Source organism: Hyperolius riggenbachi, chromosome 1 (genome assembly GCF_040937935.1).
Source record: "Hyperolius riggenbachi isolate aHypRig1 chromosome 1, aHypRig1.pri, whole genome shotgun sequence".
Lineage (NCBI taxonomy): Eukaryota > Metazoa > Chordata > Amphibia > Anura > Hyperoliidae > Hyperolius > Hyperolius riggenbachi.
Window position 1 is genome coordinate 124,055,090 of NC_090646.1, and position 17,571 is coordinate 124,072,660.

The following is a 17,571-nucleotide window of genomic DNA, read 5'->3' on the forward strand; positions in this document are numbered from 1 at the left end:
GTCCAACGTCACCCAAGCCTCAGGTTTGTGACGGACTGCATCACATTTTCATCCAATATCTCCTGGTACTGAAGAGAATAAATGGTACCTTGCACACGCTGAAGCTTCCCTGTACCTGTACCTTCCCAGTCCACAGAACTCTATCCCAAAACTTTTGTGGTTTGTCCACATGACTTTTGCCATACTGCAGTCGACTCTTCTCATTCTTTGGAGACAGCAAGCGAGGTGCGCCTGGGAGTTTTGTCATGGAAGCCTTCATTACGCAGTGTGCGCCTTATTGTCTGAGCTGAAACTTCAGTACCCACATCTGACAAATCTTTTTTCAGTTCCTCAGCAGTCACACGGGGAAGTCGGCATCTTCATTCTGCCACGACCAGGTAGCGTTTCAACAGTGCCCTTTGCCTTGAATTTGCGAATTATGCTTCCTATGGTGTCTCTTGGTATGTTTAACATCTTTGCAATCTTCTTATAGCCATTGCCCTTCCTGTGAAGAGAAATCACCTCTTCTCTTGTCTTCCTGGACCTTTCTCTTGACTTCACCATGTTTATAAACACACCAGTAAATGTCTAGAAGGAGCTGAGTATCAGTAATTTTAAATCTGCCTAATTGGTGCTTATTATGCTTGATTGCTGCTCGTTAACATCCACAGGTGTTTAAGAAAACACTTGCATGAACCTCTTAACCTTCTTGCTGGTTATCCCGAGCTCAGCTCAGGGTAACCTGCGCAGGAGGATTTCTCCGGCCCCGCTGGGCCGATTTTCACAATTTTTTTTTTACTGCACGCAGCTAGCACTTTGCTAGCTGCGTGCATATCCCGATCTCCGCCGCTCGCTGCCGATTCGCCGCTACCCGCCGCGCTGCCCCTCCAGACCCCTTGCGCAGCCTGGCCAATCAGTGGCAGGCAGCGCTGAGGGGTGGATCGGGATTCCCTCTGACGTCCCGACGTCCATGACGTCGGTGACGTCATCCCGCCCCGTGGGGAAGCCCAGCAGGAAATCCCGTTCTGAACGGGTTTTCCTGCTTGCAAAGATCGCTGGCGGCGATCGAAGTAGGTAGGGGGATGCCGCTTGTCAGCGGCTATCATGTAGCGAGCCCTAGGCTCGCTACATGATTTAAAAAAAACATTTTTTAAAAGTGCAGCGCAGCCCCCTTGCCGTCAGAATTGGAACGGCAAGGGGGTTAAGAGTGATAGTCTTTAAGGTGTTAAATAATTGTGTCCATGAAGAAATCACTAAAAAAACATTTAATACTGTATTACAAAAACAATTGATGTCATTTTAGTTGCATTTGGTTCTTTAAAAAGTCCTTGTAAGATCTCATTCTGAACACAATTACAAATGTACACTAAATTCCCTAAAACCCTTTACAGCATTGGGGGATGAATAATTTTGAAAACAACTGTACTTCATGAGTCATGTATGTCTGACCTCATACACCCCCCCCCCCCCCCCAACTGGCTCTGTACACCTCCACCAACTTACTAATGTCCCCTTTACTTGCCACATCTTCCACGGAACAGGCTGCCCACCTTTCAGTGGTACTGTATTCAGTGCTATTCCCTTCCTTAAAGTAGCAATAGATGGTTCAGTGTTTGCCTTTTTAGTCTCTGTCTCCTCACTTTACCTTCCCCTATAGCATGTTTAAATAGACCCTCAAAAATCTCTTCAAAATTACCTACTCTCACGCTACTTTCACAGTGGGATGTTGCGTTTTGATGCGACGTTAAAGTCGCAACTCAAACTAACACAACATCCCAAAAATGTCACAACGCAACTTTATGTACCGTTCTAGTCGCATACAGGCAATGAAAAGTATGCTTCCAGGCAGGGCCGATTCAAGTAACAGTTGGGCCCTAGGGCAAAAATAACCAGACAGACACCCCCCGACCAAAAAGCGTCATTAGAGGCCCTTTGTTGCAGCCAAACTTCCCTCCTGGGCCCCTGAGCTGGCTGCTGACCTTCCCCCAATCACCTCCCAACTCAAAAGACTCAGCAGAGACCCTGGGGAGCAACAGTTAAGATGGGGGAGGGACACCTTGGGGGCCCCTACAGGCTCTGGGGCCCTGGGGCAGCTGCCAATTTTTACCTATGGTAGCTCCGGCCCTGCTTCCAGGTCATTACTGAGCATGTGCAAACAGTCCACCACAGCTAATAACGTGTATAACGGACAGCATGCAGCACTTTCTAATAACACTACACGTTACACACAAACACGACGTGTGCACTGTGAATGTTACACAGACTTAGTATTGCTGTGCGTTAGTCTGCGTTAAAACATTTTCTAACGTGCGACTTTAACGTCACACTGTGAAAGAGGCCTTACATTCTACCCAAAACCATTTATTATCTGACAACTGGCCCCATTACCTCCAGCTGCTGGTAACGTCATCATCTCCTTTGTTCTGTCTGTTTTGCATTTGTATTCTAAATCTATTACTGATTTATCGTACATCAGTAATGTAATATATTGGTGCTTTATACTTAAAGGATGACCAAGATGCGTTCTGATTTGAGACTTGCACATAACTAAACTGCCTCCTGCACATTTTTCTAATTCATGCATGACTGTCTTCTATTGAGTGGAGGGCATTTCATGTTTATTTTTTGCTGTAAATTGAAATTTGTTATGTCTTGGTGCTCGTTTTAGTTAACCTATCTGTCAGTCTCTCATTTCCTGTATATAAACCTCAGCTACGGTAAATGCTGCTCTTGTAGATTGTGCAGACATGCGGCATACATTTTAGCGCAGCACACATAGGTGGATGTAGAAAAAGTAAATGATTGATTGACTACGAGAGAGAAAACAAAGTGAAATCTGTAAATGGCAATTTCTAAACGTTTGCCAACAAAGCCAAGCAGCCCCATTTCTGTGTATTGCAGACTCCCTATTATTCAAAGAGATCCTCTTTCCTTAAACGGCAGCCCTCCCTTCCACATGCAGCTACAACAGCCTTACATTTCATGTGCAGATCTATTTCATTCATAGCAGTCCAAAACACACACACACACACACACACACACACACACACACACACACACACACACACACACACACACACACACACACACACACACACTCACACACTCTTTTCCATCTGTAGTCCTCCATGTTTCTTGTTCAGAATGTATCCATTTCCATCAGCCCTTCTCTGCTGTGGGCAACAGTGGCTTCCTATGTCATGGCCTAAGTGACCAGCCCTGCATGGACTGTTGACTTTGATAGGTCTCTGCAGGGATCTAACAAACACGTAATTGACACCCATTTCAGCTGGGAGCAATCTGATAACTGTCTCCATACACATACTGAAACGTACCTGAAAGCAACCATTTATGATAGAAAGGTAGAAGCTGCCATTGCACATTACCTCTGGGCTCTCTCAGAAAACAGAGATCTGTAATATTTGTAGTGTGTACAGGGGTACAATTAATGGCTAGAGAACCTGCCAGTCTGAGGCCGGCTTCTCACTGCAGATTGGCAGACCTTCGGTGATTACAGCGTTAGTAAGCAACAATCCGCTTCTGGCCAAGCAGGAAGTGATGCTCACATCCTGTTCAGCAATCGATGACGTGCACGGAAGTGTATTTTTAAAAAAAGCTTCCACGCATGAGCGACGCTGACAACTGCAGTGTTTTTTTTTTTTAAATGCATGGGCGTTACCGTAGACTTACATGACTTCCGGTCCGACGCAGATCACCGCTGGAGCCACGCAGTAATGTAGGTATTGAAGTAGGTTAGGGCACTTCCGACACAGCATACTGCAACATGGGAAATGTGAACTACCCCATAGACTAACATTAGGCTGCGGTGGGTTCGGTAAAATGACCGCACCGCCTCAGGGTGAAAGGCCCCTAAAGGTCTATACCAACGGCAACGAAAATTCAGCCAATGAACAGAGCCACTTGACGTTTTGAAAGACCGTCGTGACGCATCGCATCAGGAACAATTGGTCAAATCTTCACTAAAGTCAATTTGCCGAAATGCACGATCATTCATGTCTTATCGTCTGCAACACGCCACTTGCAATTCTAAAACATAGATCGTGGTAAGTTCGTTCGCAGGAGATCCACAATTTATAGTTGAGCACACATGGAAAGATAGATCTTGGAACTCCACCAACAAACGATTCCACAATCTACCTTTCAGGACTGGTAGTGGCGTGTTGATAACGATGGGGCAAAATTCATTTTAGTGGAGGTTTGAATGATCATTACCGTTGTGATCCGTCATAATGGTCTTTCGAAACAACTAATACGCGTCACATAAATGAGGGTTGCACAGGTCTATCCATCGTAGGGCAACTTTATCTTTCCTTGGATACTCAACCTTAAACTGGAAGACAAACAGGTGGCTCTGGCCATATTTTATTGTGGTTTGAAAACTGAGATTTCAGGAGTCCCCTATAGAATATCTATAAATCTAGTGCACTAACTTTCCCTAATGCTTCCATTAGCAATGTTTTTTCATGCACTGGAGATACTATACATGACTCCTTTAAGTATTATAACTATAATATACATTATGTTCTCCAGTTACCATTGGGATGCTCATTATTTTACTGTTCCATCTTTCTCGGTGATGAACGGCCTTGAATTCCACAATAAAAATGATTGAATTCTGAACTATTTAAACTCTGGCCGATCTTTCCCAATGTTTATAGAATATAGCTGTATCATTATTAAAGTCGCTGCAGCCAAATGTGGAGGAATGCAATAAAGGAGAACACATCACCGTGTTCAGAAAGCAAGCAGCGGAGAAAATAAAAGAAAGCATGTGTGTATATAAAGATAACTGCAGATCAAGAGGACTTGCCGAAAGGCTTGCCGGATACCCAGCTTGGGAACAAACAAGGGTTAAAGTACCCCAGAACCAGATATTTTTTTTAACCTACTTTTAATCCTGATTTATGTGCGGTGCCATTCCGAGCAACGAAAAAATATCTGGTTCAGAGGTACTTTTTAGATGTTTCACTATAAATCTGCCCACACAAGAATTCGGTCTCATTGAAATATTTAAAAAGCCCTTAAAGGACAACTGAAGTGAGAAGAATATGGAAGCTGCCATATTTCATTTTAAAATATACCAGTTGCCTGGCAGTCCTGCTATCTATTTGGCCGCAGTACTGTTTGAATCACACACCTGAAACAAACATGCAGCTAATCTTGTCAGATCTGACAATGTCAGAAACACCTGATCTCCTGCATGCTTCCTGAATGCATAATTCCTGATTATAATTCTACTTGAAAATGCTAATTGTATTGTGCTTCCCACTCCAATCATGTTTCATTGTTTTTGCATATTGTGCTTCTCACCTATAGGAAGAGGAAGTGATTCCGAGTCAGACTTGCCCCACAGAAGATTACCGGATGTCAGAAAAGATGATATGTCTGCCAGACGAGTGTCCTTTGGTGAGAACAAAGCAACAGTGCCTTTCAACCAGTACCTCCCCAATAAGAGCAATCAGACTGCATACATCCCTGCTCCTTTGAGGAAAAAGAAGGTTGAGCACGATTACCGGAAAAGCTGGAGTACCGCCACTTCACCCCTAGGGGGCGAAAGGCCGTTCAGGTAATAGATTCACTGCGTCTAAAGCCTTCTGCGTGTGTATACCAACTCTCTATTACAGCATTCGATCAGACATTCTAAGCATTGATGCTGTTATTCAGATTACCTGGAAATTTTGTTTTGATCATTTAAGTTTAACCTCGGCCCCGGCAGAAAACCAACTCCTTATTTGGGGAATGTTATTATTCGGTTTCAACCTTTTCTGTTCTCTGTCATTGTGATCACTTGCAAACTGAGAAATTAGTGAGTGGGCATGATACTGATTTCATAGATGTTGCCTATTTCACATTCGTATCCTTTTTTTTGGGGTTTGTACAAATTATCCTTAAACCGTGTAATCATTTTCACTTCGTGAGTAATAAGTGTTCTTTTTTTAAACCTGCATAATGCTCAGTTTGGCCTACAGTAAATCCAAACTGATATACTACATAGCTGTACTATAAAAATGACTACAGCATGCCTCTTTTGCTTTAAAGGGAACCTTAACTGAGAGTGATATGGATGTATCCTGTAAACAATACCAGTTTCCTGGCAGTCCTGCTGATCTCTGTGACTGCAATAGTGGCTGAATCACACCCTGAAACAAGCATGCAGCTAATCCAGTCTGACTTCAGTCAGAGCACCTGATCTGCATGCTTGTTCAGGGGCTGTGGCTAAAAGTATTAGAGACACAGGATCAGCAGGCAATTCAGGAAACTGGTATTATTTTAAAAGGAAAAATCCATATCCTTCTCCGTTTAGGTTCCCTTTAAGTTTGCTGACTTGAAGTTGAAATACCTAAGTTTTGGTGCACGTGCGAGAAAGATCAGTACCATTTTGTATATCTGCAGCTGTAATGCCCCTTTTATGAACAACTTTATTAAAGTGGATTTTACGCACTTTACAAACCTACGAAATGCCAGTCCGTGCATTGCTGTTAGAAACTTTATTTTAAGAAAGGGATTAAGTACCTTATTTTTAGCTTGAATATCCTGGTAATATAGTAGTCTTTTTTTTAAAGCCCTGGACACACCAGGGGATTTCTGTCCTGTGGCAGGGATCGGTACACAATCCTTTGGTACAGATGCGTCACTAGCCTTCAGGTTAGCGCCTTGTCTGTTGCCATGGAGGGGGACAGAAGGACGACGATTGGCACACAATAAAGCGGATTACAGCAGGGAGTGGGGAGAATAATTAATTTGAGGATTGCTAAATCTGGCATGCCGCATCTTTAGCAGATGTCAAGCTGCCACTGTACACACGCTCACGATTTTCATCCGAGGCGCTCTTTATTGTCTACCATGACCAAATTCATACCAGCGTGCATGCGTAACTTTACAGTACTGTGAGGTCTCAAACCTTTTCTCAGAGCTGTGGAGTAGGTACAAAAATACTGCAACGCCTCAGTTTATGAAAACCCCCGTCCAGGGGCATTGCTAGCCCCAAAGATCAGTGGCACGTGCCCCGGATCTATTCTGGGGTGCTCCGGATGTCCTACAGGCAGAGGCAGCTGTAATGCCTCAATGGCGGGCATGCTGGGTGCTGGGGTGCCATGCTGGGCGCTGTGATGCCTTTATGGGGGCATGCAGGGAGCTGTGGTTCTTCTCTGGGGGAATGCTGGGAGTTGTTTGTCTCAATAGGAGTCCTGTGGGAGCATGGGAGGGAGTCCACTAGAAGGTCAGGGAATGCTATGGGGGGACTGTCAGACAAACTGGCAGCAGGCCAGCCCCCCCCCAGCAGAAATCCAGACCAGCCAGCACAGAAGCCAGGTAACTCTGCCCAGTTATGTTTATCAATTGTTGATGGTTTTCATATTGATGGAGGGGTCTTCGTCTAACATTTTGCTGGGCAGTCCTACTTGGACTGCTGTTAAGTTCATGTAAATTTGGCTCCACCCATGACCACACCCACATTCCGGGTGCCACACCCATTTTCCGGGTGGAGTGCCCAAAAGTGCCCCGGATCTCTTAGGGTTCTATCAACGCCCCTGCCCCCGACTCCAGGTACCTAAAACTGCTCCGACTCCTCGACTTAGACTCCTACTCCACAACCCTTGCATATGGCTATGGAGTTAGGTGAGCACAAAAAACATCCGACTCCTCAGTTTATGAAATCATGACTCAGACTCCAACTCCAGGTACTCAAAATTGCTCCGACTCCACAGCCGTGCCTTTTCTCATGAAATACTTTGTCTGTTTTATCTCATGAATTGGCTTTCCTAACTTTTTTCCCTCAAGAATTAGCTTTCCTTATCTGTCTTACCTCATGAGCCCTCCCTTCTTGGGATTGATTTTTATGAATTACCGGTATCTATACCAGCAATCCATTTTTGTCCTGTAATATTCTGACTGGCATGAGGAGTATTGCACTATAAAGAGCATGAGTGGTACATGAAGTACTGTAACCATGTGAACCAATCAAATCCAAGTTTTCTCTTCCTGAATAGATTTTTGGTTTGTCATTACAACTTCCTACACTTTGCACATAGTTATTGATGCCTGTACAGTGTCTGATTGATTTGATAAGAGGCCAGACCTTTTCATTTTTCATTTCATTCATATATAGGAAAGCAAAGAAAGTGTTTAATCTGAAGATCTACCTAGAACTGAAATACTATTTTCAATGACTGTACCTTCAAATATTTGTTGACTCCATTGCATACTAATGATTGTGTGAAGCACAAGTCCTGAAGGTGCATAGCTGCAGGAAATTTTGGTTCTTCTTTAAAGGGAACCTTAACTAAGAGGGATATGTATGTTTCCGTTTAAACAATACCAGTTTCCTGATTCTCCTGCTGATCTTTGGCTGCAGTAGTGGCTGAATCACACACCTCAAACAAGCATGCAGCTAATCCAGTCTGACTTCAGTCAGAGAACCTAATCTACATGCTTGTTGAGGGACTGTGGATAATAGTATTAGAGAGTCAGGCATCTGGTATTATTTTGAAAGGAAAAATCCATATCCTTCTCAGTTTAGGTTCCCTTTAAAATGAGACTGGCTGAACCTGAACAGAACAGCTCATGGGAATTTACCCCATCCCATAAATTAAAACCCTACTCTTCTTGCAAATGCCAGAACTGCAGGTCTATGTCGATCGGTACAACCTATCAGCAAGTTTGGTGCCACGTACCCAAACTAGTTTGAGTGTGGTGGTTGGTTTGAGTGCTCAATAGCAAAGATATTGGTAGGTAACAGATGCCACAGCCAACACGGACAACACTGATGCCCAAGCAATGACGGAAGGTGAGCATCACTTGGGGTTATGGTTTTGGCACCAGTTAGGACAGCCACTGGGGTGGTGGGTAGGTTAGTTGTAAGAATAGTTTGGGACAGCAGCTTATGTTAAGTGACAGGAAGCGTTAATACTGAGGGGAGGTTGGAGTTGGATAACAGGAAGAGTTTTAAATTTGGAGAACTTTAAATCTCTAGGGGTTATAAACAGGGCTGTGGAGTCGGTACAAAAATCCACCGACTCCGACTCCTCAGTTTAGGATTCCACCGTCTCCGACTCCTCGACTCCGACTCCTCTAATTTGCATATTACAATCTTGTTGATTGAAAGTATGCAACATGAAATTCGTCTCTTAACTGCAAACGCTTAGGAATTTTAAAAGACAACTGAAGTGAGAAGGATATGGAGACTGCCATATTTATTCCCTTTAGTCATAGACTAAAACTAGTCCTTGGTAAGAGTACTTGTAAAAGGTACAGACTGGAACAAAGAACATCTACCAGCCCCTAGGTAATGTAAGTGTGGGTACATGTAAGAGTGATGTGCAGGTACTCCGCAGGGAAATAAGGAGATTCTTCCTTTATTACACATTCTTCATGCACAATCTGAACCAGGTTTATGGGTGATAGACAACACCTCTGTGTTCAATGTGCACAACATTCTCAGTGTATTCCCTGCAGCTCTGTGGAGAGTGCATATGTAGAGTATAGTACTACTGTGTAACACAGTACACCTGAGACAGATGAAATTCAAGTTTTATACATACCTGGGGCTTCCTCCAGCCCCCTTCAGGCTAATCAATCCCTCGCTGTCCTCCTCCGCCACCTTCTGCTATGAGTCCAGGTGCTTGAGCAAGTCTGGCGTAGTGCGCATGCACACACTCCACCGCCGGGAGTGTACTACACCTGTGCAGCACTAGTACGCAGGTGCAGAATGCTCCTGGCTGTGGAAGCGGCATGCGGCCGGACTGCGCTGACTGGCTGAATTACCAGGACTCATAGCAGAAGATCCGGGTGGTGGAGGACAGCGAGGGACTGATTAGCCTGAAGGGGGCTGGAAGAAGCTCCAGGTATGTATAAAACTTTTCTTTTCATCCTTCTCGGGTACCATTTAATTCGTAGTCACCAAACCAAATTTTAACAACATATCAAATTATTTGATTTCATGAGCAAAGAGTACATTTGCATAAATCAGAATCCACGCAGAATTATTTCCATCTCATTGACCATCTCTATTAGTGACACAGCTACACATCAGACTTTATACTTACAACATAGATGTTATTTAGTATATATAAGAGATTCCTGTGTACACATCATATATACAGTCACAATCAGATGTGTATATCTGACTTTAAAAATACGGGGACTGCTTTATTGAAGCAAGTAACTAATTTTGATTGGTTTATTTCATTTTTGTGGACTAAGCACAGCTATTACTGTATGTGTAAATTATTTATACTGACTATTATCTGAGAAATAGAACATTTTACCATATTTTCTATTTTAATTACAGTTTAAATTCATTAGGAGTCGGAGTCGGTGCATTTTTTTCCGACTCCGACTCCAGGCACCCAAAATTGCTCCGACTCCACGACTCCGACTCCATAGCCCTGGTTATAAAGAGGTTTGATGTTGATTATTTGATGCTAGGAATAGGATTGAGGCCCCTTTTACACCTGCAGGTGAAAGCTTCATTGCGTTGCCCTTTGCAACCGCAAGGAGCCAAAAAACCAATGAAAATCTATGGAGACTTTCACACTTATTGTGGTTCATTGCAGTGCATCGGAAGTACCCAGTCCGACACAAGGGTTGCAGCGCGTTACCGCAAGCACCGCACTTAACACACGGCGTGGGGTAATGGAAGTCTATGGGTGATGTAGTAAGTGGCGAGATGCATTGGCACAGCAAAGGGATTCAGATGCAGATTCGCATCATCACTGACTATATCATTGACCATCTTTAATGGTGATGCTCTGAAACACTGATGAAAACACAGGCAGAAATGCACTATAGCAGAGTATTAGTATTTGCATTGCCGATATTCTTTGTATTTGCAGTTGATGCACAAGTAAGTCATGTGTAATCATACGTAGCGCAGTTTAGTAGTCTGGGCCTAGATCTTGCATTCTGCATGCAATCCTAGGGTGGTGTATATGCCCAGTCTGCTATGGATGCAGTCCTATGGCGGCTGAATAAGCTTGGTCTGCTCTGTGTGCAGTCCTATGGCGGCTGTATAAGCCTGGTCTGCTATGGGTGCAGTCCTATAGCAGCTGTACACGCCCAGTCTGCTCTGTGTGCAGTCCTATGGCGGCTGAATAAGCTCGGTCTGCTATGCATGCAGTCCTATGGCGGCTGTATAAGCCTGGTCTGCTATGCATGCAGTCCTATGGCAGCTGTATAAGCCCAGTCTGCTTTGCATGCAGTCCTATGGCAGCTGTATAAGCCCAGTCTGCTATGCATGCAGCCCCATGGCAGCTGTACAAGCCTGGTCTGCTATACGTGCAGTCCTGTGGCGGCTGTATAAGCCCAGTCTGCTATGCATGCAGTTCTATAGCAGCTGTATAAGCCCAGTCTGCTATGCGGGCAGTCCTATGGCAGCTGTATAAGCCCAGTCTGCTATGTATGCAGTCCTATGGTGGCTGTATAAGCCCAGTTTGCTATGTGTGCAGTCCTATGGCTGCTGTATAAGCCTGGTCTGCTATGCATGCAGTCCTATAGCAGCTGTATAAGCCCGGTCTGCTGCCTTATGTCTGCTCTATGAGCCCTTAGCTCAGGACATTTATCAGCTGAGCACATGCTTCCTTGATAGTAGTGTAAGAAGACAGGAATGATAACAGTGCTGTAGAATCATTCTTGCACTTGCAATGCTAGCGCAGCATAAATGCATCTTGGAAGTGTCTGAACTGGTTCAGTTCCAGGAGCTTTAGCTTTAGAAGCAGAATTCTATAACCTCAAGCTCGCTTTTTTTTTCTAATAAAAGCAGACCTCTCTGGCATGCAGGCAGTTTAACATAAATCATGGCCACATGGTTTACATAAAAACTGTGTTCAAGCAAGACATGACCTGAGAAAAATAAGAGCCCCCCGCGGAAGTAATAGAAATGTAAGCAGAGAGGATGCTAGATAGTTGACATGGTTACTGTCCAATTCATACTTGGCTAATGCGTTCAGCTATGCAGTAGATATGACATTTGCGGACCTTCCTTATTCCGTGCCGTCTCTTCTGCCTGATCCGTGCAGGGATTATGCATGGGTGGTGTCCTGGGCTGATTGGTCCAAGATAATGAAAATTCTGGCAAGCTCCCTCTCTAGGTGGTCTGCTGAGCATGGGGCACAGGCATAGGACAAATGCTCCATTGTGCTTGCTCTGACCAGGGGGGAGGATGGAAACTATATGGGAACTGACTGATTTTAATTAAGTAAAGACACTTAGGCTATGGAGTGTGTTTGTTTCATGGTGTTTTGTGCTTCTGTTATGGTCCCTGCATTCTTCTCCTGCATTGTGGAAAATATTTTACAAGTACAGAAGTGTCAGCATTAAAACCCAACTGCGGGCATAGTTCTAAAAATAAAATCTGATATTTACGTAAGCGGAGTGCTTAAAGGAAACCTAAATTAACATAAAGAGGACCAGTTTAACTTACGTGGGGCTTCTTCCAGCCCCCTAGCGTTCCTCTGGTCCCTTGCAGTCGTTCCACTGTGTCCTATCAGCAACTGTGCTCCTCTGAAATCTGTATGCGACGGCCCAGGCCATGTACCTCCTGGTTGTGCCCTTGGTCAGGAGTGTTCTGCGTGTATAAATGACTGGTGCCCATGCGCTGAACACTCCGAGGCAAGGAAGCATGACTGAGGGGCCGCATGGCTGGGGCAGCACATGCACAGTAGCTTGCGACTGGCCCAGTTGGCCAGCTTTCAGAGGGGCACAGAGGCTGAATGGAGCACAGTGGAACAACAGCAAGGGACCAGGAGGATTACCGGGGGCTAGAAGAAACCCCAGGTAAGTTAAACTATATTATTTGCATTCTGTTTCTGCCGCTAAAATTCCAGTTGGAAAAATGTATTTAGGTGACTTGAAGCAGTTAAGCTGAAAGAATTAACAGCGGATCTTCTCCTAGGCTCAACGTTTCATGCTGTTTTATGGTCTGCAGTTTGGTGGGGTGCAGACCGAGTTATATGAGAAGATTGCAGTCTGCAACTCTGAAGGTCTATGACACAAGAAGTGGCTGAGAAACAGGGCTGGTTCTAGCTAAATTGGAGCCCAGAGCAAAAAAATGTGTATGGGGACCCCCTGACCCATGCCCCTCTGAATGCAGTATTAGATGCCTATTGTTCCTGGCCTAAATGGAATGGAGCATTTATATTTTTATGTATGCCTACATGGATAGAGGTGGCTACTGTACATATATCGTAACTCTGGTGGAGATAGGTCTAAAGGTTCCCAACCCACACTTAGTGGCTGCCTTCCAGGTAACCCAAGCTATGCCCTTTTATCAGATCCTCCATCTTGGATATGAAGAATAAGGCCTCTTTTACTCCATGGGCAGCTTTACTGCTCGCTTGTCTGGTAGTGCAGCCTCCCGCCTGCTGGCCACAAGTGCCATTAAGCTGCAATGACATGTAGCTGAATGGCAGTGTTTGGCAACCACCACCTTTGTTGCGTTGGACACATGGCAGCATTACTTTGCAGCAAAAAGGGTTCTCGTCACCCTGAGGACAGACACCACTGTGCTCAGATGCAACTCCATTGGGGTCCACCTGTCCGCCATCTGTGCCACTAGCAAGTGTCTGACAGGTGGTGAATCCACCACCTTCAGCTCCCCATGGAAATGAGGCTTAAAGTATATGCTGTATACTTTTATCAGGTTCACACTTAAGTTGTGTACAATGTCTATTTCTGACCCTCAAAATCTTGTTTGTACTCTGTTTTGCTATACGTTTGAGAACTCTGCAAACTCGTATGCTGTGTTGCTCTAATTGTACCCTATTTCATGTATAACCAATTGATAGCCCAAATCATCCTGAAACCATTGAAGAGGAACATAATGAGGGGTCGAACGGAGAAGATGGGACCCCTACAGTGGCTTCTTGTAACTGGCCATTGGGAATAACTTCAAAACTTAAAGAGCGTTTTGAACAACGAGAAGAAGGTGTCAAAGATCAGCAGTCATTTGGTGAGGATGAGGAGGCTCGGAGGTTAAAAAACCTTCAGAAAGTGGGAATAAAGGTCATGCCTGCAGCAAAGCGTTACAGCAGGTCAGCTCCTCACAGTGGGAATGCTTTTATGGAGTTTTCCATGTTTTTACACTATTGTGTGTCTTGGTTTATGGAGGAGAACTCCTGTGTGGAAGCATGTGCATTTGTTCTTTTGTATAACATGAACTAACTGTGTTGGGAAAAATCATCGCATCCGTGCTTTAAACCTGACTTACACAGAGTTTGTAATTGTTCTTGGAAAATAAACTCAAATCCACATTCACCAGTTTAAAAGGCGTCTTTGGTCCTATTAAAGTATCGGAAGCTAAATGCTGTACTACTTCATAGCGGATTCTAACCAGCATGTCAGAACTCCTAAAATTGGATGCTTAGTTTTCAACCTTCTACTTTGAGGCCAATTGGTGCTCAGAATACATAAACCAGCATGTCAGAACTCCTAAAATTGGATGCTTAGTTTTCAACCTTCTACTTTGAGGCCAATTGGTGCTCAGAATACATGGACCTATTAAAGATTCCAGTGACTCCCGGAACTGACTGTTCATGGCATTTTTCTGGATTTAGACCTAAAAAAAGACCCAGTTTCAGATATCTGGAAAATTTTATTGTCTGGAGAGTAAATTGCCTTTTTTGTTAAAGTTCATCCTTCCTGAAGTGTTACGTGTAAATGCTGCACTCAGTCACCAATTGCAGAAGGGAAAAAATTAGGCATGGATATACCTAATGTATTTAATTAGCACAAATTCAATTATGGTAGTAGAGTGGCTGACTGGCTAGTTGGCAGTGTGCTAGTTTATTCTGGACTGATCGGCCAGTCCTCAGCTAATTTGATTACTTAATGATGACAAGTTACAGACTTGGTAAAACAAAGTGGTAGGCACAGTGGAAAATGTTAACAAATGGAAATGCTTACATAATATGAGTAGCATATCTTCATAAATATGTATTTTTACAACACTGGGTTTTAGTTAACAATAGGATGCCCTGAGCATTTTATGTCTGACACTTATATAAGTCTATAAGAAATCTGTTTTTGTCATTTGGAAAGGTGTTTTTTAATTTTTTGATATGGACTAGGTATTTATTGTTGCTATATACACTTTAAAAAAATTGTGGTTTTTTTTCATTGGCTCTGTTTAAAACCGTACGATAACACTATTAACCCTGTTATGTTTAGTTTAGTAATTGTTGTGGCACGAGATAATGGATTGTGCATAACACATTTGCTTGGAAGTACTAAACCTACTTTTTATGTTGTACAGTTTGTGGTGCTCTATCAAAATCCTAAAATGCTTGACTTTGGTGTCTCCAAAATACAGTTGTACGCATAATGCGATGTGATGTTCTTTCTCTGGAAAGAATCTGGAGCTGGATCAGTTGAAAGTTGTTTTTGACCATTGTAGCCAAAGACAAAAGTAATGAACCTGCATGGATGTGTGGTCATAGTTCTCCGTAAGGGAACCCAGCACTGAAAAATGATCTTGCTAACGTCACACGGATAAAAGTGTGTTTGTATTTAGTCAACTTTGTTTATCCAAAAAATTGTCCTGTTTTGCAGCAAACTTTGTGCTCCATAAAGTTTGTCAGAGACTGCAATACATCAAAGCTAACTACTAATGTTCTGTATGTGACAACTGGATTTTGTGTGGTTTGATGTGCATTCTTTTAAAGAAACTGCTGTGTAATGTAACTATAACTGTCTTAGTCCAAAGCAATGTGTAGAAGATCAAGAAATGCCAGAGATCGTAGTACGGAAAGAGAGCAGCCACCCAGCTAATGAAGAATCTGAAGAGGAAGACGAGAGCAGGATGCCAGATATCGAGCGGGATGACTTGGCCACACGCAGAGCAAAAATGAACCAACCTAAAGTTTCAACACCTTTTAACCAATATATAGGTTCATATATTAACAAAACAAAACCCTCTCAGGATTCTCCGTCTGCACGTCCCGTGTCCCCTAAAGACCCAGGCCCTAGAAGGTGCGCAAAATTTTCAGCTTGCATGGAAAGAGCATGTGTAAATCTACTAGGTCCATTGAGTGGTGCCATTCAAGCCTTGTTATTTTTTTCGAGATTAGTGATTGTTCTGGTTGTAGGGGCAACCAGCATTACCTGCTTTCCAGAATCCCAGGTTTAAACTTAATGTTCATTAGGAGCTGGGAAACACAAACTGTTGTTTGCCACTAAGGATCATTAAGAAAATTAATCTTCTAGTGGTGGTCAATAGGTTATTATAGAATGCATGTTCCCGCACCCTACTAACCTTGCTGTGCTTGTAAACACTTTCAAATTTCTGATTTTTACGAAGACGTCATAGCAAGGACGGGAAATTCTTTAGAGCCAGGTAGCAAATCTAACAAATGCAGCTAAATAAATAAAGCTATAAATCACACATTTTATTCTCATTCAAAACCCAATCCAAAGACATTTTATAGAGTTCTTCTTTAATGTAATTTTGAACACTGACATCTAAACTATGGCAGATTAGCTGACCTGCAGTAAAACATGAATATTTAATTTATTATGAAAACCATGTCCTCCCCTTCCATTTATTGTGAGGACTTTTCAGTTTAATCAATAGCTGGGTTTGTCTAGGAGGTAGGAGCAGACACTTGAGCTAAACAGTGAAAAGTTGACCAAGGGGCATTTCCAGGACTAGCTGAGGTAAGCTGCCTACTAATTAGTCTCACAGTCCTTACTATTAATAATAACAATAATGTTAATATTTGTATCATGCTTTTCTCCTGTCAGACTCAAAGTCCTTGAGAGCTGTAGCTAATAAGGGCACACACAGTAGGAGGAGTGAGTTGTCCTGAACACATATTGCCTACCTATTGTTCCACTCTACTTGTCTGGGGACTAGGAACCAGCCTGAATATTACATGCAAGCGATAAACACAGTAGAAGGATTTTCCCGTGAAGCCAAACTTCAAAGCCCAAATTAGTCTTGGGGAGGACCACTCTGTTAAATGGTTTTTAGATGAATCTTTTTCAATGAATGGATAACATCAGGCAGCCAAACACAGGCAGTCGATAAAACTTGCTGTCAGAAGTATCCATTTTTCTGATATGTAACATTCACTTACCAAGTAGAACAGAATGCTCCTTCCCCTATAGACTATTCCAATATACTGTAGAATCTTAAAAATGATTGGCTGATGAACAATCCTTTAGTGCTCTGCTCTGGATTTTTTTTATATTTCTTAACAGTGTGCATGGCCATTAAATCTATGACCGTAATGCCAGTATAACCAGGTGGCCTTTTCTGAAATCTCTTTACTATAGCAAACAAGACTGTCAGGAGCAACCTATGGACAAGGTTATCGTTCTAAAAGAAAATGTAGTTCAAAAACCAGGAGATGAGTCTGACCAAGAAGAGGAGGAGAAAATTCCAGATATCCAGAAAGATGACCTGGCCAAACGTAAAGCACAAGGTCCCGCCTCTCAACAGAAAGAGCCTCCTGTTTTTGGCTCTGCCTCAATAACTAAGGCTGACTTGGCAACTTGGCAGAGACTCAAGCTATCTTCTGAAGATAGGTGTGCCTTTTTTTACTTTGGCATTTCCGCATTTGAATTTTAAAATCTTTA

The 17,571-nt window shown here is 43.2% G+C and overlaps 1 protein-coding gene across 4 annotated transcripts in view; it reads left to right on the plus strand.

Annotated features, from left to right (window-relative positions):
- The window catches only part of LIMCH1 (LIM and calponin homology domains 1), a 358,780-nt gene that overhangs the window by 266,897 nt on the left and 74,312 nt on the right, over window positions 1–17,571 (plus strand). For 3 of the 4 annotated variants that reach the window (XM_068278486.1, XM_068278488.1, XM_068278487.1), the window contains exons 8-11: window positions 5,317–5,566; window positions 13,782–14,027; window positions 15,691–15,963; window positions 17,269–17,520. In XM_068278486.1, the coding sequence (XP_068134587.1) occupies window positions 5,317–5,566; window positions 13,782–14,027; window positions 15,691–15,963; window positions 17,269–17,520 (1,021 nt within the window). The remainder of the gene's footprint in view (window positions 1–5,316; window positions 5,567–13,781; window positions 14,028–15,690; window positions 15,964–17,268; window positions 17,521–17,571) is intronic. The other variant, XM_068278489.1, reaches the window with a different exon arrangement.